General features: G+C 35.4%; 1 protein-coding gene across 49 annotated transcripts in view; it reads right to left on the bottom strand.

The window, feature by feature from the left end:
* The window catches only part of LOC127516487 (receptor-type tyrosine-protein phosphatase delta), a 456,273-nt gene that overhangs the window by 114,545 nt on the left and 316,291 nt on the right, over positions 1-25,437 (bottom strand). For all 49 annotated transcript variants that reach the window (XM_051901159.1, XM_051901162.1, XM_051901178.1 and 46 more), the window contains one exon: positions 8,426-8,577. In XM_051901159.1, coding sequence (XP_051757119.1) covers positions 8,426-8,516 — 91 coding nt within the window. In that variant the 5' untranslated portion in view covers positions 8,517-8,577. The remainder of the gene's footprint in view (positions 1-8,425; positions 8,578-25,437) is intronic.

Here is a 25,437-nt window from a genome sequence, read left to right as displayed (position 1 = left end):
TTGTATAATGACATGGGTATGACATAAGTATTACAAGGAGAGGGTGAATTATGAGGACATTACCCCATGTCTCCATTTTTCAAAAGACTTCTAAATCATACAGAATGAGTTTATTTGAGAAAGTAAAAATGTGCACAGTTTCCTGTGATGGGTAGGTTTAGGTGTAGGGTTGGTGTAGGGCGATAGAAAATACGGTTTGTACAGTATAAAAACCATTATGCCTATGGAATGTCCCCACAATTCACAAAAACAAACGTGTTTGTGTGTGTGTGTGAGGCTAAACAGCTGCCGATGTGCAAAGCTTGTGGCCATGACAAACATGAGCGCATGTGTAAACAGTGCCCTCTGACTGCCTGTTTCGCTCTATAATGTCAGTCGTCCATTTCCTGATGAGCTTCTTCCACTTTTTCCTCAGAATATTTTTTATATTTTTAACTTAAGTCATTAAAAGTCATTTGGCCACAAGCTTTTAGAGATCTTCAACATGAATGTAAAAAAAAAAAAAAAAAAAAACACTTTAGATTGAAACTAAATCTAAAGTTCCTAAAGAGAGAGAGAATAAGCAGAAACTGGGGTTTGTGATAACAAATCATTATTATTATTATGAAATCATAAATACTATATTAATATGTATAATTGTGTCATTTATATAATTTAATTCTAATAAAGCAATAATGCAAATTAAAATTTATTTAAAAGAAACAGCTAACTATATTTATAATACAATTTCTAAGTGATTCAAAAACGGAAACTTAAATTCTCCTGACCAATGGCCAAATCACAAATTTAAATGTAAATTTGATTTGATATGTTTAATTGATTTGTTATCATTGGTCTTCTCTTTTTCTTTGACCATAATGAATGTTTATTTTTATCCTGAAGTGAACCATTAAGTTTTGGGCGGCGCGCTGGAAGCCTTTCTGCTGACTAGATACGATTACTAAAAAATTCGCAGTTAGTTTAGATATTGTTTAATAAATACTGCAAATGAATAAATAAATAAATATGCTAATTCCCTGTGTGGTAGACTTTTTCATAACCACAAAAAAAAAAAAAAAAAAAAAATAATACTAATAATAATAATAAATAAAAACAAAACCTTGAACATTTAAACTATTCTACACTTTATGTGGAACTCATTGTGATTTTGACAACTTTATTTTAAAATCGATTTACATAAATTTGTTAATCATAAACATCGACAAAGGTGACCTGAACCTGACAATGTTATATATATATTTTTTTATATATATATATATTTTTTATATTTATAAAAAAGGACAAACATTTAATTTGTTCATCTTCATAAAAAAGACTTACATACACTACCAGTCAAAAGTTTGGAATCGTTAAGATTTGTAATGTTTTTCACAAAGTTTTTCGTCTGCTCACCAAGGCTGCATTTATTTAATAAATGCAGTCTTTGATGAATAGAAAGTTCAAAAGAACAGCATTTATTTGAAATACAAAGCTTTTGTAACATTATACACTACCGTTCACAAGTTTGGGGTCAGTAAGAATTTTTATTTTTATTTTTTTGAAAAGAAATGAAAGAAATTAATACTTTTATTCAGCAAGGATGCATTAAATCGATCAAAAGAGACAGACATTTATAATGTTACAAATGATTATATTTCAAATAAATGCTGTTCTTTTGAACTTTCTATTCATCAAAGAATCCTGAAAAATAAATAAATAAATAAATAAATATTGTACACAAATATTTTGTACAATTGTACACAATAAATGTTTCTTGAGCAGCAGATCAGCATATTAGAATGATTTCTGAAGGATCATGTGACACTGAAGACTGGAGTAATGATGCTGAAAATTCAGCTTTGCCATCACAGGAATAAATTACTTTATAAAATATATTCAAACAGAAAACAGTTATTTTAAATTGTAATAATATTTCACAATATTACCGTTTTTACTGTATTTTTAATTAAATAAATGCAGCCTTGGTGAGCACACAAAACTTCTTAAAAACATTAAAAATCTTATAGATTCCAAACTTTTGACCAGTAGTGTAATGCACACACACACACACACACACACACAAAGACAAAAACCTTGCCAAAAAAAAAAAAAAATAAATAAAAATTACAAAAACATCAAAAGCCATTATTAGGGAGTTTTTATGCTTTTCACTTTAGAATACTGTTCCAAATAATTAATAATTCCTTCTGAAGGATTTGGTAATACTTGAGACATTTCTAGTGAGTAATCATGATCTTCACTTTAAAATTAATTATATATTATGCATTACTCACATCAATTATGAACCTGTATACAGTAGTTCTTAATAGTCTTCTGGGAGGTACGGAGAAAAAAAAAAAAGAAAAAAAAAATTACTGATTAGCTAATATTGAAATACCTCATTCAACTGAGTGCTATTACTTATAATTCATTAATCAGAGTTCCTTGTTACTTAATGGTAGTTAGTGTAATGTTAATATTGCGTTACTCATTTGTTCCTGTTATTCATTAATGACGGAACAGTATTCCAAAGTGTTACTGACAAAGCTTCCCATCTAATCCGCAGCAGACAGACACTCCACATCCTCCACTGCCGCCTACATAGACGATCCCTCACTGACCTGGAACTTCACCTTATCATTCACCATATTTGGTGGATTTTTTTACAGAGCTCATTGCATTGCATTGCATTTTGGGGATTGCTTTTTCTATGAGGGATACATGCAATGCTGTTTTAGCAGTTTGCTGTCGTTGGGAGAATCATCGTACTTTATCGTCGTCTTCGTCGTCAACGTAGGTTGATCACATGGTTTGGAAAGCTCTAAACTTTCTTTTTCTCTCTGTGTGATGGTTCCTGATTATTCCTGTCATCTTCCCATCCGCTTCGGAACGGCGCAGCACTAATTAAAGCCTGAAGCTGCAAACGAGCTGACAAGATTTTACTACCACAGCAAAACTTACAGACACACTAAAATTAAACACCATCCCACATGTGACTACATACAGAACCTGAACACATATAGACTCCTGCTTATGATCACAGATCACACAATGAACACTGATGGGCGGCTCTTCATTTAAATGAAATTACCATACATGCAAATAAGACGCAAAGATGTTAATTTGATAGTGCCTGCACAAAATGCAAATTCCAACCTGCCTGGCAGTCGTATGCAAATATGATCTAACGATCATCTTTATAACACACAAAACAAATTAAACATCAAAATCACAACAGATGCACAATGACCAGATAAAAGAACATGCCACAGGACAAATGACATGATAAATCATGTTTATTTGTGTGTAACGTCTTCTCAGCCCTTGTGAAAAAGACGTGAACTTCTTTCAGATGATATAATATTAATGATATAAAAGGCCAATTAATTAAAAAAGTACACTTTCATGACAATGTTAAGTACACTTTTAAAACATGCACTTTGTAATAATGTGCAAGCACATGAACACTGCAAAATAAAGTTTTACCTAAGTTTTACTTTAAAGTACATTTTAAAGGTATACTTTTTGTTCAAAATTTAAATAATGAGTAAATACATCACCAGTCCTTCTTACAAAATGTGTTTTTGTCTTACCCTGATTCACTATAGTAAGCCTATTATAAATGTTTATATTTTAGACCAATTGCGTATACGTCTTTCGCCCGTGCATGTCTCATCATATTCGCTAATAGAGGAAAGTTGCCCTGGCTACTTTGATGCGTTTATGGTGTGGGAGCGGCATAAGTTAGTCATCACAATGAGCGAGATAGGCTGACATGGAGCAGGCTAAGGCAGAGATGGCATTTTTACTACTCAACAGTTTTTTACTCAATGTCTTTAGCTAGTCAGCTTGACATCCTTGCCACCTAAACTGGTTATATCTCTTAAGCCTAGTAGTGATTGTTTAATGAGGAGTAAGATAATCTCTCTCTCTCTCTCTCTCTCTCTCTCTTTGTTTTGTTATGAGAAAGAATCATTTTCATCTGCACAGTCACGTAGAGCTGAAGGACAACCGAAACAATTTTCTTCCACAAAATGCATGCTGAACAGTTAGAGGGCCAAAATCTACACAGTGTACCTTTAAATAATTATGTTTTAATAATATTGTGTCATGCTTTCAAGTACACTTACTTTGATGTGTTGACTAACATACTAAAGCACAGGCAAAGTACTTGATTATAAAACAGTAGTGTTGTTTAATATTACATTCAAAGTTTATATATTTTAAATGTACTAAATTGCAACTTCCTCATTACAAATATGTTTAAATGCATGACATACAACTAGCCTAACTCATAAATTTCAAATATTGTTAAAACAAGTAAACAGTCAGTAATAAAATAACAACAAATAATCAAATTATGAGCAAAAGCACAAACTAAATACAACAGCACAATCATACAGCACTAATGAAATAAACAGTGCTTTTCAGGTTTTTCAGTTTGGTCTAACAGTAGTTTTCAGATAAAGAAATTGAATAATCAAATGTAAATTAACACTGCATAGTCTTCACAGTATAAATTAAATATAGATTGATCCTTATTAAAGTTACAAAAGTTATTCAGTCAAGTGCAGAGAGTGATTTTTTTTTTTCTTTGTCCTTTGTCGTTTGATTAACATTAAAAAGACTGTCACTTTAAGACCTAATGCATGGATCCAATATACTGTTACACATGCGTTTTATTAAGTGTTTATAAGTGTTTACGTTCACTTAAGACATAACCAACTATGGATACTCGCATATATAAGCATTTTGAAAATGTTCTGTGAATATGTCCGTTCAAGCACAGGAGGATGTGAAAGAGAATAAAATTCAGTATTTGCCCGCTGTCTGAGATGCGTCTTTCTGGAAGAGCTCTTCGGAAGTGTGTTGCGGACACAAAATTTCTTAAAAAGTACCAAAAAATGAGTTGTCTATCGCATCATCTTGCGCTTGAATACTTAAATTCGCAAACTGGCTTAAAGGTGCAGTAAGTGGTATTTGAACTACACTGTTGGACACGTTGGACACGCTGTTGATATTTGAAATCAACCCAAACAAACACACCCCTCTCTTCATTGCTCCGCCTCCAAAACTACACTCCACACTCCAATCCTAACCTAACCACCCTGCTCTGAGTTGGTCTCGAACTCCGGCCTGATCGCTGCTGGCATGCGAGGCGAATGCACTACCAATGACACTAAGCACCTCATTCTCTAGCAACCATCAGTGCACAGTGGTTTACCTCTTTCATCTGGCCACTGTTACACACGCAATGCGAGTGGATGTCTGTTTATCACAGCTGACGCGCAACAAAATGCTTCATGAAAAATAAAGCGCAGTTGATGAACGAACAACAAGGAAGCACAAAAAATGAACATACAGTACACACGAGTAAATACAAAGTGTTCGTTGTTAGTCGCAAACAGCATAGCAGCTCCAGACAATCAAGACCCAGTGTTAGTCACATGAGAAGTGGGATCAAAGCAGTTTTCAGGCCTTCCCTCTTAGCTCTCTCCAGCGCTGGAAAGCTTTTCTATTATAAACCGGGTCCTAAAGCGCTTGCCCAGCCATAAACCTTCATTCCAGTGATAATTTTTTTGAGCTGTTTTGTATTGTGTCCCATTTCTCGTTCTGCAGTTTTTTGTTTATTTTTTTCTTATTATTTTCAAATCTCCCTCTTGCTCATTCTCTCTCCTCGACCGTCATACGCTGATTGGTTAGATGTTTGTTGTTGGACTCGGCCCGACTAACTTCCAAACAGTGAATTTGAAATATCACTGAGTCCCCCTTTAAAAACACATGCAAATGATAAATTTTCGTGACGATGACGCACTGGCCAGATCGGGCAAGTTATATTTCTGTCAACTGTCCTGAGCGTCATTCAATGCTGGACTGGGGCCACGGGCAGTCCGTATTATCAAGCACTGTACAACTTTGAACAGAAATTACATTAAAGTATATTTTATTTTACCACAAATTAGTTCACCTTGTCTGTAAATTCAGCATTGCACTTTCATATATTTCATATTTCAAAGACGACAGAAGTTATTATGAAATCACATATAAAGATGCTCTTAAGTGGGTCAAAAAAGCACACTAAAGTTCAGCTAATTCAGTAATATAATGTAATATACATTTAAACTATAATACATTTTCATTTAAATGCAATTAACATGCTATTAAGTATTGGAAAATATTACATTCAGTTCACACTTAAGTATATTCATTTAAAACATATTATTTACATAATAATAAGTACTCTTTTTAAAAGTATGCTAGTGTACTTCTTTTTCACAAGGGTGACCTGTGATAGTTTAACCTATTTATCTGCTCTGCTCTAAATGTTACACTGGAGGCAGGGTTAAACTGGAGGTTATGGTTATGTTGTTGGTCTGAGTATCTTCATGTCTCCCAACTAATGAAATTGGTAAATAATGCTGGTTTATTCTGCTGCAGCTGCTGTGCAGGGTGTTTGTTTTGGATTAGCCCTGTATTGCACATTGTTTCTTGTTATTAGGGGCCAAGCACCAAAGGTGCATATCATTTTCTTCTTCTTCTTCTTCTTCTTCTTCTTATAATTATTCTGCTCTATGGCAAGCCATAGAACTGCTTGCCGGAAAATGATGAAATTGGGCACACTGATAAAGGACAGTCATTAACCACAGCAATTTTGGAGTCTCTAACTCAATCCCTCTAGCGCTACCAACTGTTCAAAATTGCACTTACGTTTATGCTAATAACTTTTGAAACAAAATATCTTGGATCAAGACGATTCGATTGCACCTTATGACATTATTTTCCGTCATTAATATTTTCTGCCATTTTGAATTGGCTCACATCATCTTCAGACCATGCTGGCAAAAATTTATTAAAAGCTTTTTGACAGACCAAACCGTTCTCGAATAACATGCGAACAAATTCAACAAGGAGCATGTCAAAATGGACGTATGGCTATATCTCTGCAAAGCTTAAGGCCATAAGAATATTGCTGCATCCCAACTCGCCTACTTCTACTACGCCCTAAAAGTATGTACTCTTTTTGTGAACAAAAAGTACATACTTTTGAGTGTGTTGCCAAAGAGTAGACAAGCTTTGGGACATACTATCACGTCATACAATTGCGTCTTCGCTCTCTGTGCATCCTGTAACCGTAAACTGGCCTGTCAATCATCTTACATCCTCCACCACATTTCATTTAGTTAATTTCCTACCGTATCGGAGAGAAATGCAGTAGCACGTTGATCTGCTCCTCATATGCATAATGATGCATTTAAAAGTTAATGGCCAATCGGATCTTTATAAAAGTCCACATTGGTATTGCTGATGAAATATAACATGGATAACATTAAATAAATATTTTCTATCAGGTTAAACTGATTATTAGTCACTTAAACCTCTCACCGTCGGTCGCGCATATCCGCCATGTTTTGTAGTTTTTTAACACTTTTTACTCGTGTTTGTAGTTCTGAACTGAATCCTCATCCAAAGCGCAATGGGTTGTGGGCAATATTAGCCTTTATAGAGTGCACGGATCCACACTTCGAAAATCTACCGGAAATATTAGACCATCCGGGGGCTTTTGGCATACTCTTTTCAACATACTATGCTTTGGGACACACTTATTTTAATCTCACATACTATTTAGGATGGATAGTATGGACATTGGGACGCAGGGTATATCTCTGCAACGCTTTAGCACATTCAGACCAAACTTGGTACATGTCATGACCTGAGACAACTTGCAGTGATTTGGCACAGCACCAACTACTGGTCAGGAGATATGAAAAATTGCTTTTTTTTTGCTTATGCCCAAAAATCATAAAACTGGTCTCTTAATTCAGTGCAGCATACTGAGTCAAACAATACTCAATTTTCCCATACTGGCCATTTTGGGCGTCCGCCAATTTTGTCATAAAATGCTTTATTGTATGAACGCATTATCGTATCATGAAGAAACTCGGAATGTGTCCTCATTATTAAAAGCTTTTAGACTGACCAAACCACTCTGGAATAACGCATCAACAAATTTGATGTCATGATGCTAAGCTGATTTTGAGGCTGTAACTCTACAATATTTTGGCATATTAACACCAAACTTTGTATGTGTCATTGCCTCCTCACACTGACCACACAATACCAATTTAGAAACATCGCCACTTATTGGTCAAATGCCATATGCAAGTAAATTATATTACATGTGATAGAATTTATAATTTATGATCAAGACTTTTGGGTTTGACAACTGCCACACAACAGGGCACATTCAGGAAGCAGACAGCCCTGCGTCACAATCAGCAGTATTAGATTCAAACTATCAAACACACAACACATCTCACTTGTGTGCGGTCTGATCGTTTAGGGCGCTGCTGGATTCATAGTTTTCTGTGATGTTTGAATCAAACAGTAAAGAGAAAAAGAGCGAAGCAGATGATTGTATAAATAGACAGTTAAAGGTGAGACTTACACTCGGCATTGGTGAGCAGGACGGAGGCGGTGAGCAGCAGGAGACAGTGTCGGACGGAGGGTAACGCTACACGGACGCTTGGCACAGGCATGATGTTACGACTCACCCGCTGAGTGTGCCGGCTCACAACGCTCCTGCAACGCTCTCACAACCTACAGACAGAGAAACACACAAGCAATGAATAGATCAAAAGATATTTTCTATTTCATGTCTGAAATGAAATAAATCAACATTATTTTATATTTTAAGGCAATACAGCACAGGCACATGTTTTTTCATGCACTGGTCAGTCTAATTTGCTTCCATAACATGTCCTCTTTCAGACTAGTGGAAAGAAAACGTTCAAAACACACATTTAAGTGTATATTTGCACCTGTAGATTTCAATTTCAATACAATTCTTTTAGGCTGTTTTCTCAAAATGAGTTTTATCTCCACTTCAGCAGCACTTACACCAAACTTTACAGTTTTGTTTTACAGCTTAATCTATATTCTGAAGATTTTTACAGAGTGGGTTGTTGATATAAAATTCAGCATGATTTATATAACATTTTATTCCTAAAAAACATGGTGAAATACTAATTGTGTCTGTCTGTTGACAGTATTTTCTTATTTATGGAGTGATAAAAAAGAGATATCCAAAATCCCCTCTGTAAAAACCTTAAAGGGTTAGTACACCCAAAAATGAAAATTATGTCATTTATTAGTCACCCTCTTGCCGTTCCACACCCGTAAGACCTTCGTTCATCTTCGGAACACAAATTAAGATATTTTTGTTGAAATCCGACGGCTCAGTGAGGCCTGCATAGCCAACAATAACATTTCCTCTCTCAAGATCCATTAATGTACTAAAAACATATTTAAATCAGTTCATGTGAGTACAGTGGTTCAATATTAATATATATAAAGCATATATTAATATATATAAAGGCATGGCTTTGGAGTACGCTCTGAAGGGAGGGTGGGATTCATGCTTTCAAAACACTGCTTCATTAAGCTTCGGAGCGTTATGAATATTTTGTGTCGAATCATGATTCGGATCATGTGTCAAACCGCTAAACTGCTGAAATCATATGACTTTGGCACTCCGAACCGCTGATTTGACACAAAAGATTCATAACGCTCCGAAGCTTCATGAAGCAGTGTTTTGAAATCGGCCATCACTATTTAAGTCGTTATTTTGTATTTTTTGGCACACCAAAAATATTCTCGTCGCTTTACAATATTAATATTGAACCACTGTACTCACATGAACTGATTTAAATACATTTTTAGTAAATTAATGGATCTTGAGGGAGGAAATGTCATTGTTGGCTATGCAGGCCTCACTGAGCCATCGGATTTCAACAAAAATATCTTAATTTGCGTTCTAAAGATTAACGAAGGTCTTACGGGTGTGGAACGGCATAAGAGTGAGTAATAAATGACATTATTTTCATTTTTGGGTGAACTAACCCTTTAAACTCTAATAAGTTAACAAAACGAAACAAAAATTTTGAACCTGGGTTTATCCAGTATTCATATTTATGTTCTGGAAATGTAAGCAAATAAGTGCATATTTATTAGATAATGCTTCTTTTGTATTTTTTATACATAAAATTTCTGAAAACTTGTAAAACAAAACAATTGTCTTGATGTGCTGTGATTAATCAACTGGGGAAAATATCTATTAGTTACAAATTTTACTCTGTTCATCTATAGTGATTTGCTTTAACAAGCTTATGCCTTGGGAATCACTGAGTGCTGACCGCAATGTTAAACACACACACACACACACACACACTCACACGCACGTTGCTCACAAGCTCATCACAAACTCACCATTCAAATGAGTGAGTTTCCCAGCTTTGTTTGTAGTATTGTTTGTAATCAGAGCACAAAACGATGGGGTTTTTCTTTGTCATTGAACAGATGTATATGCAATCGTGATCCAAAATAAAATACACAGTTTATACGCAGAGTTCCCATTCAGCAGTAAAACCTCTTCACCACTACGGTACAAACACAGACGACGCAGGCTGTACTTCTGTTCCCACCGCACGCACTCACACGCGGAAGTCAGAGTTGGCACGCACTCGCCGCCTGCTGACCGATGTCACACGCACTGCCACGCTTGCTATTTCCGTTCACGATACCATCACTGGCTCTGGCTGTTACTTTATGAGCTCATTTCGACTCCGAGCGCACATATTCACGAATGCGAGATGACAGTCTGTGTAATATTTGTGTGATTAATTAATAGTTCAGATATCAGCTGCTCCAGTCTTGTGTATCGCGGCGCTTTTATTCTAAGCTTTTGTTGGGAGAGTGAGACAGACAGAGAGACAGACACATCTATTATGTGTGTTTTGTATCTGTTCCTGATGAGCCGATTCTTTGCTGAATACGAATTTCCATCACGCTCACACAGAGCAAACACTCTCTCTAGAAATCTGACAGATAAGTAATACCGCATGTCGCCCACGTTGGCAGGCGATTTGTAAATAAACGAGAAAATGGCCGTGTTTTTTTCCCCTCTTCTTGTTACTCATCTGTCTGACATTGATCCAGAGAGAGAGAGACGGACTCGATTGAAAATCACATCAATTCATTCACAAGAGGGAACGTCTTTAGTGAACGGCTCTGGATCTCTTGAGAGACAGTATGGACTTCAGGGTTGTTCTTCACGTCATTCTGCCACAGCTGCCATTAGTGTTCTTCATTAACATATATGCAGATAATTACTTTAAAAATCAAAATATCCTGCATCCTTACCATGTTAATACTAACACTGGGATGAATATTACAGCTCAGTGTTTCCAACATGTTGCAAAAACACATTATAGATTACGCATTTGGTACATTAGCATAGCTTTTATTTTACTTTTATTTTTTCAGATATTCCTGCGAATTGCTCATAGTAAACAACTGAATATACAAAAAAGTGGTGTTGCTCTGAACACTTGCATGAAACACTTGTTAAGATATTAAACGATATTAAACATCTGTAATAACCCGTAACAGCCCAGAATAAGCCTGATAAGACACAATGCAGTGTATCAAAACAATCTGACACACTGTTTAAAAGATATGTGTCAAAATGACATGATCAGCAGCAATGCTGAACACATGGAGGACATTATAAACACTGTTGTGTCTCAAAAAATGTGTCTTTCTCAGTAAGATGACATGTGACGATATCTAAAACAGCATCCAGGGGTCACCGTATGGCTACCAAAGTCTGGCTCACCCTATAATAGTGTGTGTGTGTGTGTGTGTGTGTGTGTGTAAATAATTTCATAATTATTTAAATTGTATATGAAATATGGTTAAAGTGTACTGTCAAATGTACTGATAAGCAATTATGGTAACCTAAAATATAATTGTATGTAATTTCTATTGAATCTTATCATGTATTTAAATATATTTTTAATGATGCAGTTTATTTAGTAACTTGGTACATTTAAAATATATTTATTTTAAATGTTATATCAAATAACACACTACTACAGTAAAAATTATAATCAAGTACTTACATGTGCTTCAGTATGCTAGTCAACCCATCAATAAGTGTACTTCTTTAAAGCACAACAAAAATATTAAAAACATAATTATTTAAAATGTACTTTAAAACTTTTAATTTGACATTATTACCAAAGACCACTTTTAAAAAATGTACTTAAGTGTGTTAAGAAATCGTTATAAAAGTGTTCTCTCTTTAAGTGCACTTAAGTGGTCTTTCATTTCATTAAAATTATATTATCTGCAATTCCTTTTTTTAAGTGCACTATTAGCACACATTCAATGCAATTCTTACAAGGGAATGCTCTTACTGTATGTGAATTATTATTTATATAATAATAACATGAACAAAGTTATGAAAGAGCAACAACTGAACAATAAAATTTTGCTGTGGCAGTGTGTATGTGAAGCAAAAATTAATCACACACACACACACACACGGTGGCAATCTGACATCTGAATAATTTCCTTTATGAATACAAAAGACACAATGCTAAAACATTCAGAGCTGGATCGTAAATCTAAACCTGTGCAGCCGCTTACGTATGAACGCTGGCCGTACTGGACGTGTCATGATATTGTGTAATCCCGCCTCAGGCACTACGTAGCGTAACCTTTTCTCAGTCTCTCGCCACAAGCGCTTCATCAAAGGTATATCTCCGTCCCTTCGGACACGTTCTGCTCTGGAAACTCTTCTTCCCACACTGCTGTTGAGTTTCAAGTTAAGCTCACAGTGTAAATGCTATGCTCAAAGGCCACCCGTAATTAAAATGCCAAGTGTTTGCTATTATCTAAATGCTAATTATGTGTGATAGAGTTGTGGCTAAATGACATTACAGAGAACAGCAGGCGTTTCTGTGGATGATGGGATGCGTATACGGGAACCACAGTGCTTTAGTGCAGAATAACCGCTGCTGTAAGGATGACAATATCAGCGGCGCTAAACCTAGAGAAATGGAGAATAATGGCTGCTGTGGTTAAAGATCTGGACTGGTAACTCAAAGATTAATATCAAACCTAGTCTCTCTCATAGTTGAGTTAACTTGGAATTGCGCGAATCAAAAATGCTGCAAATTAGGTGCAATCTGATTTGAACAACACATAAATGAACTGTGAATGTAGAAGACATAACAAGAAATTAATGTTTCTGAATTAAAACATTTGCAGTGAAGAAGTTGCTATTTAGTACATTTAAAATATGTTAACTCTATATGTAATATCGAATAACACACTACAGTTAAAACTATAATCAAGTACTTTACATGTGCATCAAAATAAGTGTACTTCTTTAAAGAGTGACAAAGATTATTAAAACATACTGGTATAAAATGTACTTTGAATTAAAACTTTTAATTTGAGTTTATTAAAAAAGTGTACTTAAGTGTTAAGAAATAGTGATAGCACTTTATTTTACAGTCATGTTCCCCATGTACATACTATGTACTTATTGCAGAAATTATAATAACTGGGAAATAACTAGGTACTAACCCCAAACCTACACCTAAACCTAAACGCAACCCTTGTAGTTACCTTATATTGTTCAGTATAATAATAGGTAAGTACACTGTAAGTACATGTACTGTAAAATAAAGTGAAACTGAAACATTTAAAAAAGTTACAGCTAAGTACACTTAAGTGGCCTTTAAGTGTGTGTGTGTGTGTGTGTATATATATATATATATATATATATATATATATATATATATATATACTTTTAAGATTTGAAGTGCACTACAAGTGCACATTAAACAGTTAAAGTTAAAGCCTTATTTTTTGGTAAACATTTTTGTACTGGATGAAACTCTCTTCACATCCTGATATCAATCAATAATAGAAGTGGTCTAAATATTAAAACATGTACACTCTGAAGGGAGGGTGGGATTCATGCTTTCAAAGCTAGCTTGCTATTGCTAGCCTCTCCGTAATTGCCCACCCTACCTTTACATGTACTTATTTTTCACAAGAGTTGAAGATCTGGGCTAGCAACTCAAAGGTCATAGCATTAAAGTTTCTTGCAGCTCTGCTTCATTAAAAATTATGAAAATCAAGTATCTGCAAATTAGGTGCAATCTGATTGGAACAACATGTAAAATAACTCTAAAAGTAAAAGGAATACAACAAAATGATTATTTCTTAATTAAAATTCTTGAATACTGATGACACTTAATAAAGCTACTCTCAGATGATTAGGACTGGGTAAAAACAGATTTTTCAGATGAATCACAATCTTCATTTGAAAAACAATTTTCATCCTGGAATTGCTAGTAAATTTCACAATTAATTACAAAGAAGCACATTCAATTAAATTTGAAGACTGGAACACTCTTTTCTTGTAAAACAAACTCTACTAATAATATTTTCAAGTGTTATTTACAAAAATTATTATTTACAGTATATTAAAAACTTTTTCTATAAGCGCACGTAAGAACACAAGCTGGTTGTCCTCTGCGCTAGGGCTGGACGATTAATCGAAAAGTAATCGAAACCAAAATTCAGAACCTCTAACCGATGTAATTTTCCCATGTCGGTTATTTCGTTTTTTTAATCCTGTTAATACTTCCCTCTTAAAAACATACTACCGCATGTGTAGCCACGTGACTCCGCCCTGTCCAGTCAGGTGGCATGAAAGCAACACAGAGGTGAACGCCGAGTCAACACACAGAGACGGCGCGCGAGCGGTGAGCATTTACTAAACTTTGTCAGTTGTATGTGTTTTAAGGTTTGCCAGTTTGGACATTCAAGCGATTTTAGACGATCGGACGTGTATTATTATATTGAGCTACTGTGCTCGCGCAGCTGCATTGTGGCACAAACGCTCATACAAACAGTAGCTGCACAAAACATGAAGATAGCACGCACAGAGAGGAGCAGAAAATAGTTGTCAGCGCTGTCCTGTGATTTATCACTAAAGTAGCTTAGAAACTCAAAACTTATTATAGCATATATTTTTCTATTTTTGAAGTAACTATTTACAACCAACAGCTTTACAATTAATAGAGAGACGGTATGACTAATTCACACATGCAATCGCTCTCATTACGTACTGGTACTGTGCTAATTTAGCTTTATCTGATTTACAACGAGCAGAAATCTGTAAGAAATGTTACGAACCATAGATAAAATAACTGCTAAAAGTGAGCTATGTCAGATCACTCTTTCAATAGGAAAAAATATCCCACCTTTAATAGTCAATCATATTTACAGTACAAACCTTGTCAGAGAACTATGAGGGCAAAAAAAAAAACAAACAAACAAACAAACAAAATAATCGTACATTAATTGTAATCGAGGTAAAATGTTAAATTAATCGAGGTTTTGATTTTAGGCCATAATCGTCCAACCCTACTCTGCGCTTCATGGTTTATTATAAAAAATATCATAAACAGTGTTATAATGATTTTACGCAATTAATGCAATTTAAAGTCTACTAAAGCTAGTATCTACAGAACAGTAGATCACAATATCTAAACGAACTAGTAGATCACGTACAGAACAGTATTCACGAAAAAACACGGCTATGACTGCTTCACCCAACGGTTCTGTGTATCACTACACAACACCCTTAGCAACCACTCTTAGCAACGTAAACTTATGTACTCAATTGATATTGTTCATTGAAGCTTACTGTATTACGTAGAAGAGTATTGTGAGAAAGAGATCGAGTGAGCGAGTTTATTACCTGCATTCAGATTTAGACCCTTCAGGTCAGTCCTATGTTCATAATAAAAAAAAATAAATAAATCTGTTTAAATGTCCAATGTATTATCCTGTCCTTTTAACAGTTAAAGGGGTTTTTCCCGTGACTGACAGCGCTAGTCAAACACACTCATAAAGACAGTCTTTGCCACCATCTAATGGCGTTATAATGTAACTTCTGTTGCTGTTCACGGTCAGGGACTATTTTTTTCCGGCGGAAGGAAGGCTTTTAGTGAAAGTTTACTTCATGAAAGTTGCATTAATACATATTTTTGGCTTTAATATTTGTATTGTGTGGTAGCCGTTTTATAAAAGCAATGCTTACTTAAAAGATACACATTTTGATTTTAAAAATGTACTAATAAATGTTGTAAAAGATTAATCATTTCTTTATAAGTATTTTCATTGTTAGTTTAACTAATAGAACCTTACTGTAGTGTAACTTATTAATTTATTAATAATATAATTATATTAACCTCAAATGTATATATTTTAATATAAATTTCTCTCTCATAACTATAAAGTATAAGAGAAAGAGATAAAAAGGGGAAAAGAGTGAGCAGATGATCAGTGCAGGAAATTCTTACTGAAGGAACCCTGAAAACAAACCACAACTATAAAGAGATTGAAAAGATGTCGCCTGTGCATCCAGTAAAAAGAGACAGTCCAACATTTATCACACGCACGCACGCACACGCGCACACACACACACACACACATGTGCGCGCACAGACACACACACAGGTTGAGCTTTGTAAATCTCTCTCGGTCTGATAAGGCGGCAGCGAGCGATGAAATGGAGTTTGCCAAAGCCGATTCTCTAGGGTAAGATTAGCCGAGCGTGTTTCCACTGGTCCATCCGCCGCTGCGGGACAAAGATTTGTTCGGATTTCCTTTCATACAGGTCTGTAATGCAGCAGAGTTTTAAAGAGAAACAACGTCTGTTTAACACTATGTCTGAGGTTGGAAATGAGCTGCAGAGACCCATCAATAAAACTGACTATGCACAGTCAACAGCAAATTATCATATAGTCAGTCTGTGCTCTGAAAACCTTTACTTTACAAATGAAAAGACATATTTTCTATTTTAAACTTTTTATATACATATAAAATATAGCATATCCTTAGCATACAAATTATATTTCCTTCATTTAGTTTAGAGAAAATACAAAACAAAAAATAAGGCTTTTCTAATCACATCAAATGGGAAAAAAAGAAATATATAGTTTATCCTTAGCATAAACATTTATATTTGTTTAATATCCTTCATTTAGTTTGGAGAAAACAAATAAATAAAATAAAACATAATTAGTTTCAGAGCTATACACCAGTAACTCAAGCATCATTGAGCAGCGTTCAGCTCAGGTGACACTCATGTGGGCGATTTCACAGTCAAAGCAGAAACACGTTTGTTTGTGTACATACAACCCAGATGCACTCACAGGTGCACAAACACACACACACACACACACACACACACACACACATTTAATGGGGAATGTCCCTAAAAAACATGGTTTCATGTTTTATGGGGACATTCCACAGACATAATGATATGTATACTGTACAAACTGTATATTTTATCCCATAACCCTAAACCTACCCATCACAGAAAACTATCTGCATTTTATATTGTCAAAAAACATCACTTAGTATGATTTGTATAAGCTGTTTTCCGCATGGGGACCAAAAAATGTCCCCACAAGGACAAGGATTTCGGATATTGCCATCATTTGTGGGGGCAGTTTGTGTTCCTTTAATGTAGGGTATACGTGAACCACACACACACACACATAGAATATACAGTTTGTACAGTATAAAATCCATTACGTCTATGAAGAGTCCCTACAAGGATAGTGAACCAGACTCTCTCTCTCTCTCTCTGTGTGTGAGTACTGATTATGCAGTAAGAATGCTGTCATTCCCCTTCCTAAATACTACGTTTTTTGTTTATTTGTTTGTTTGTTTCAATTATATCGTGTTGTATTACAAGGCGCACTGGAGTCATCTATTCAAATTATATGAATTACAAAATGATTGTGACAAGCAGAAATGCAGAGCTTTAGATTTGGTAAATATCATTAAAATATATTTCTCAGATTGTCTTTTAGCATCAGGATTATTTGTAAAAGGAAAGAAATGTCGAACGAGTCGAGCTGAAACTTTTGATTCACTAGCAGTAGAGCAGCACTACGTCTTCCCTGTCAGCAAGAGCAAACACGCTAAATTAATGAACTGCGTTTTGTTTGGAAAAGCTCTGTACGGCGTATGATATATTGCCTTTCAGGTTCTCTTTTGTCTCTCGCAGAAGAGCCATTGTTGCCACTTCTGTTCGGCTTTACATTTCCTGATGCGTCGCTGAGCAAATGAGTCTGAAACGCAAGCTTGCGCTATTGACGCCATGCAAATCTTGCCCCAATTCTGTAAACAAAAGCCAAACGGCTCGTTTCATTTCAAGCGTCTGACACTCGTCACGCTTCTATGGATCTCATTCGGACCTGATGCTTTCTTTAAAGCACATCTGAGACTCTCAGAGAAACTTTCATCTGAATCACATTCATCTGAAACGCTCGGCCTCGTATGTTTGTGTTTAGCTGCATATTTGGGCCGTTTTCACCAAGCAGAGACTGACGTCAGAAAGACCAGCAGCCCGTTTGAAACTGGAAACATTTACTGAGGAGAAATAAGCAGCTAATTCTGGATGTGTTATTCTCTCGTCTGCTTCATATTGTTTTTGGAGAGAGGACATCCACAGACCGCAGACTGGTGAAGAAACTGACCTCATTTACCCCCATCTGTGTGTGTCTGCTATAATACACACACACACACACACAGTATGTACTTTGCACACTATATGAGTTATTGTCTGTGCACTGATGCCCAGATGACTATACTGCATTTGTCAGAATGTGCCGTACACATCAGATCAGTGCGTGACATACTGTAACCCATAACGCAATGTGCTCAATCTTACAATCCCAGTGCAGTGATGAATGGAGTGAATATATCTCCTTTTTGATTCATTATCAAATCTTTCTGACAAAAGTTCAGACATTTAAACAAAGAGTTGAACTGAAAATGAAAAACAATTTTTATTTGATTTATATAGGATATAACTATATTCCATGAATATAGAATAGATCATTTGTTCCCAACCCTAGTCCTGGATTCTTTACTACTGAGCTGATGAGTTAAATCAGTGTGTTTGATTAAGAATACATCTAAAATGTCCAGTAAGGATAATTTCAGTCTCATCTCAAATCATCTTTCCCAGCAAAAGCATCAAACAGCCCTTCGGCACTTAGCAGTGGTAAAAACACACACACACACACACACACACAAAAAATGCAAATTGCAGATTGGAAAGGGAATTAAATGCCACATAAGTCTGATGAATGTCAAACAGCAGCAGGTGAATCCAGCGGCATGATGGGAGACAAACGAATGTCTCTGATGTGTGAACAGCCTGTAAATCACTGGGTCTTCACTGAATAGAGCAGTTCATCTACTGGATGAGTCTGACCTCTGATCAGTGTCTCTCACACACTCTCTCTCACACACACAGTAAAGTACCAGCAAATGTGACAGACAGACAGAGAGAGTTTGATCTGTTGTTGTCGTCTGGTTTTACAGCAGTTCACTGTGACCTTGAGTTAATTAGTGAACAATAATAAACAAACAGTTAACAAGAACTGCGGAACCCTCTGACAGCACAGCGCTGACCTTTGACCCCATACTTTGACCCCATACACTGTGTGTGTGTGTGTTTGCATCTCAACACATGCTCAAACAGCTTAGTGACCTAAAGCATGTCTCACTCATGATTTCTACTGTACAATGTTTATCAATGCTATTTTAACAATTTTTTATTATTATTATTATTGAACACATTTTTTCTTGACAAAACAAAATATGCTGAAACAAATTATTTATTAGCTAGGTTTTGAATTTGCATAATAGCCAGAAGTTAAACAGTTGTAATGTAACTCCTTGAGTGTGCTTAATTGTATTGAATGAATTAAATATTTTTACAAAGCTGTACTTGCAGATAATATATTAACGGAAAAAAAAAAAAAAAAAAAAAAAAAAAAACCTTAAAGAGTTAGTTCACACAAAAATGAAAATTATCCCATGATTTACTCAGCCTTAAGCCATCCTAGGTGTATATGACTATCTTCTTTCAGATGAACACAATCGTAGATATATTTAAAAATATCCTGGCCCTTCCAAGCTTTATAATGTTTGTGAATGGGGGTCGCAAAAAAAAAAAAAAAAAATGCATCCATCCATCATAAAAATAATCCATACGGCTAAAGGGGGTTAACAAAGGCCTTCTGAAGCGAAGCGATGGGTTTTTGTAAGAAAAATATCTATATTTAAAACTTACTTAAAATGACTTAAACAGTATGCGTATGGTCGTCTGCCGGAAGCTTAGTTAACTTGCACCACAATAGTAACCCCTGACGCGATGTATGACATAGGATGTAGGAGTAGCGTAAGTTTAGACGCCTCTCGCTGTTTAAACAAATAAGGCTGTGCAACAAACTCAAGCTCCTCTTCTCTTATATCGAAATCCTGATGTTCATAATGCACCTAACTTCTTGAAAGCAGATATTTGGGAACGTTTCAGTTTTTACATGATTAATGTAAAAAAAAAAAATAAAAAAAAAATAAAGAAAAATATTAAGAGCAATAAGCCACAAAAAGATCTCATTGCATTATTCATGCTGACTGACACACACTGACTGAAGCGCACACAGAACAGGGCCTGGGTGTGGGATTGCGGGTACTGCACATTTTACACATTGCCACAGGTTTTGCGATTATAAAGTGGGATAATTGCACTATAACACATAGGCTGACTTAGTAAACTAATCCAAACAGATTATCAGAGCAAATCAGTAATTTGAAAATGTTCTGAGACATAATTTCACAAACAGTGTGAGTGATTCAGCGGTACAACATCTTGTAAATGGCTTCACATCAGCACATTGTGTCTACACTGCATGCTGAAATACAAGACTTTCGCTCGCATTTCGGGACAGTTTACGGAATGGGCTATATGCACAGAGCGTTCTTAAGAACTTCCGCAATAATATAAGCCAGCTCGAAAACTTCCGGTGAGATGTCATTTGCTGGTGTGTTGAGCATCTGTAGTGTAATACTTAAGTTTATAATCAGAATATAGTCACTTAAATAGTCAGGCATAGCATTAATTTAGTTATTCAAATGTAAGACAGCATAAAAAATAAATAAATAAAGACGTACCTCAGTGTTCCTCCTCTGCTAAATTCAATTCGACCATCAGTATTTACACTTTAGTATGAAAAAATGCGTCAAAAATTAAATATTTATTGTACACTTTAGTTTGATTCATTGAATAAAATGTGAGTTTTCACAAGTGTGCCGAAATCATTGATCTTGTGCTGCAATGACTGACAGCTGCTGTGATTAAAGGGAAAGTGCGACGCTCGCTCTCTGTAATTCATTCACAAAAAAAGTTATTGTTTTTCATAAGATTTTGTGAGTACTTCATACTTCACATTGACAAAATTTATTTTTAAACCTAGTTATTTTATAATGTTTAATAATTAATCAAAAACGAAACTAGGTGAAAAAACAATTAAAGGAAATGGCTGATATATGCGCAAATAAATGCTACTTTGCCGCCACCTGCTGGTTATAGTGGTAATTATTGTCTTTTTAATTTTTTCTATCAAATGTTGACTTTCCTACATTTTGAAACGTTCGGTTTTACAATGGGGACAATCTCAGAAGGATGAACAAGTAATGTTTGTGGTCATCACATTAAAAATAACATTTGAAGTGCTGGGAAAAAAATGTGTGTGTCTAATTACAGACACAGCATTTCTTAAACGGTCCGAATAGCTTTGTCTTTATTGCAATCAATAAAACTGGTTTATTGGCAAATTAGGTAAATGTGATGACTGCATTAAAATATGAATACAACATTAAAAAGTCAACCACTGATGGTTTTGTGTCAATGTACAGCGAGTACAGAATGAACAGCTAACAGTTCACCGGAAATGCCCGAGCTGGCTTAACGGCAACCAGGAAGTAACCGTGCATATAGCCCATTGTCACTTGCCGTTTGGGGCCAGTGTATCATCATCACGTTGTTTGAAGTATTTAAGTATAAACATTCAAGCGATTTTAAACCATTCTGTACTCGCACGCTCTTTGAGAGTTGGTGTTCTGTGCGCCAAGCGCGCATACATAAAGCCGCCTCGATAGTTCTTTTCTGTTGCCTATTGCTCTTTAACAGTTAAATACACAAAAAATTGTCAACATGCCCATTTGGCGAGTATTCACGTAAACAGTCGGTTATGTCTTAAGTGAACATAAACCGATAAGAATGATAAACACCTGTAACAGTATATTGGATCTGTGCATTAAAGTGGTATTAAAGTGACAGAAGCTTAATAAACCTGCTGCTGTCTGTCATTAATGTTAATCAAACACCCTCTGAATCGTAATCAAATCATGAAGCAAGTGAAGATTCACAACTCTACTATAATTGCAATTAAGTTTCCCAACAGATTACAATAAGTATATATTTTTTAAAGTAGAGTATATTATGTCCATGAATACTCCTTTTAAAAGTATTCTAAAGTGTACTTGTTCACCAGGGATGGTCAGCAACAATAAATTCATACACACTTTTAATGGAAATGGATCACATTCATTTATCATTGTAACGGATGTACAAATGACCATCACAAACCATTCACACACTTTACACTAAATATCATGTGTGTAAACCAGCTGGAAAATATAAACTTCACATATGAAATCAGCAGAATACACAATAATCACATTCTATAACACACAAAAATAAACGCTTCTGCAAAGCATAAAAACATGTAGTCTATATGTGTATTTGTGAGTGTCAAATGCAGCACTGATGAGAGACGGACCTTCATTTAGCCCTGCAGATGCTCCTCTAGTGCTACAGTAAGCGATGTTTCTGTTACACACCCATCACTGCACAGCTTGTGAGTTTGATTATCAATCAACCAAACCAAAGTATTTTTGACAACAAAAACTAGACAACAGCTGGTATTACTTTAACTAGAAAATTCACTGAGTGTGTGAGACATTTCATGTGCCACTTGAGCCACTCGTCTATTTCTGTAGTCCTGCCGATAACACACACAGACACACACACACACACACACACACACACATATATTTGTTTTTGTGAATTGTAGGGACATTCCATAGGCGTAATGGTTTTTATACTGTACAAACCGTATTTTCTATCGCCCTACACCAACCCTACACCTAAACCTACCCACCACAGGAAACTGTGCACATTTTTATTTTCTCAAAAAAAAAAAAAAAAAAACTCATTCTGTACGATTTATAAGCCTTTTGAAAAATGGGGACATGGGGTAATGTCCTCATAAGTTACCCTCTCCTTGTAATACCTATGTCATACCCATGTCATTATACAAATGTGTGTCCTGATGTGTCACAAAAACACGCACGCACACACACACACACACACACTCTATCTCATCTATTTAGGGGTCTTCCCACATGTTTCTAAAGTAATTACTCAATTGAACCTCAAAAGGATAGCTTCTGCAGTATGAAGAAAATAAAAAGACATTTTTTCACAACAAAGTAATAAAACGTGCAAAAAAGGACCCACAAGAAAGACTGTGAGGAAACATAAAATATGCACACTATTGTTTCACAAATCACGACCAATTGTTCCCCTCAATGAGTTTTGGGTTTGCAGTCACAATTATAAAATAACACAATCATCACATCTATAAACATACAGCGCAACCAGTATAGATTCATGGAGCAATTACTCTTGAGCTGGTCCATAATGAAACATCATAAGTCAGAAGAACTGAATGTTGCTGCTGTTTGGTTTGAGAGCTTTAAGTTTGTAAAACTGATATCATCGTTGACTGACTGATTCTTCGCATGTCATTTATGTGTCAATAGATTCACTGAATGACAAAAACAATGACTGTTTTCAAACAGGTTTCCCTACCATTGTCTGCCTTTGGCCATGACTAAACCATCACAACCAAGCTATGGACTGATAAGATAATATCAGAATTAAACTTTGACACTTCATAGAAAAAAAGGAAAACATTTGGAAAGTGGAATAATGTAATTCAGACTGAACTGTACTCAATCTATAATAGATGAGTGAACGAATTCACTACAATCATTCAGCAAACACAAACACACTCTAGTGTCTAAAACTGTTTGTGAATGTGTTTGATTGGCTGTCAAGCAAAAAAAAAAAAAAAAAAAAAAAAGGATAAGATTCTAATGAGTTAGCTGATTGCCTAGCTGTTCTCTGATTGGTTCCTGCACAGTGATTGATGTGTTGTCATATTGTAGACACGCCCCTCTTCAGAGTGCCACTGTATGAGAGGACGACACACATCTACTAAACTAAAAGAGCATCATAGTCTGCTGTACATATGGTTTAAATACAGTGTGCATAATACAGCCAACCTAAAGACAAAGATTCAAAATCCAAAAACAGGGTTTTATTTATCAAACAATGTTCTAAACGGATGTTGTCACTTCTGGAGATCTGCTTCAAAAGTAGAACACAAACACACATTTTCCTTTAAAATATGATCGTTTAGAAAGTGACCTTGTGCATTTCAGCATGTATGTGTGTGTGTGTGTGTGTGTGTGTGTGTATATGTGTGTGTATATGTGTGTGTGTGAGAGTGTGTGTGTGTGTGTGTGTGTGTGTGTGTGTGTGTGTGTGTCTATTTGTGGCTTGAGTTCAAGTATCAGTGTCACAAAAACATCTGAAACATTTGCAATGGCACAATACACACACACACACACACAAGCTTTTGCCTGGCGGCAGCTAATTTTGCGTATCCACAGCGGGCGACCTGTAGGACATGTTGGACTGAACATTATTCTGTGCTGTATTTGCTTCAAGTGTTTTCAAAAATAAGCTGGACAAGGAACCTCATCAATGACACCAAAGGCCTTTAACAGTGAAAACAGAGTGAAAAACAGATCCATGGCAAAAATGCAAAGAGCAAAAAAAAAAAGCAAAAAAAAAAAAAGCAAAAAAAAAGAACTGGATTGAGTTTTGGTCGCTGATAGAGATCTGTATGTGTTTCTACAAATGAGTATATGTATATATAACTGTTAAAAAAAAATAAAAAATAAATTAACATTTTTATTCAGCAAGGATGCATTAAACTGATCACAAGTAACAGAAATCTCTCAGAGATCATTATAAACATCTTTACTATTTCAAATGTATAAAATAATCATATTTATAAAAGAATCCTGAAAATCATTGTTTCCAAAAAAACATGAAGCAGCACAACTGTTTTCCACTTTAGCTATTTTTCATCCACCTATTTTTATGTGGATTTTGGGATATCGCATAAAAAAAAAAAAAAAAAAACGCTGGATGAAAACGCCAAGTTGCGCATAAATTCTAAAAATGTGCATAAAAATGTATGCGCTTAAATGAGTAGGATACATTTTTTATGCGATACGAAAACATGCGCATAAACTATGATGGAAACACTTTTACTGAATAAATTCCTTGATGCGCATCAAAAAAAAAAACATGTGACTTTGCGATGGCTCGGCATAACTGGACCAACCAGCCGACCGATCTCCTTGCACAACATCTGAAATGCTGTTTTGGTCATTCTGTAATGCCTGAGCAAAGTCTGTCGTTCAACTTGTTTATTGAGTTTCGTCTGCACGCTCTGAGGCGCAAGTAATTTAATTATATACAAAAATTCTACTGCAGCAACTTCCATTTTTCTTAGTAAT

This window comes from Ctenopharyngodon idella, chromosome 7, assembly GCF_019924925.1.
Source record: "Ctenopharyngodon idella isolate HZGC_01 chromosome 7, HZGC01, whole genome shotgun sequence".
Lineage (NCBI taxonomy): Eukaryota > Metazoa > Chordata > Actinopteri > Cypriniformes > Xenocyprididae > Ctenopharyngodon > Ctenopharyngodon idella.
Note: the sequence above shows the minus strand (reverse complement) of the source record. Positions and strands in the feature narration are given on the sequence as shown.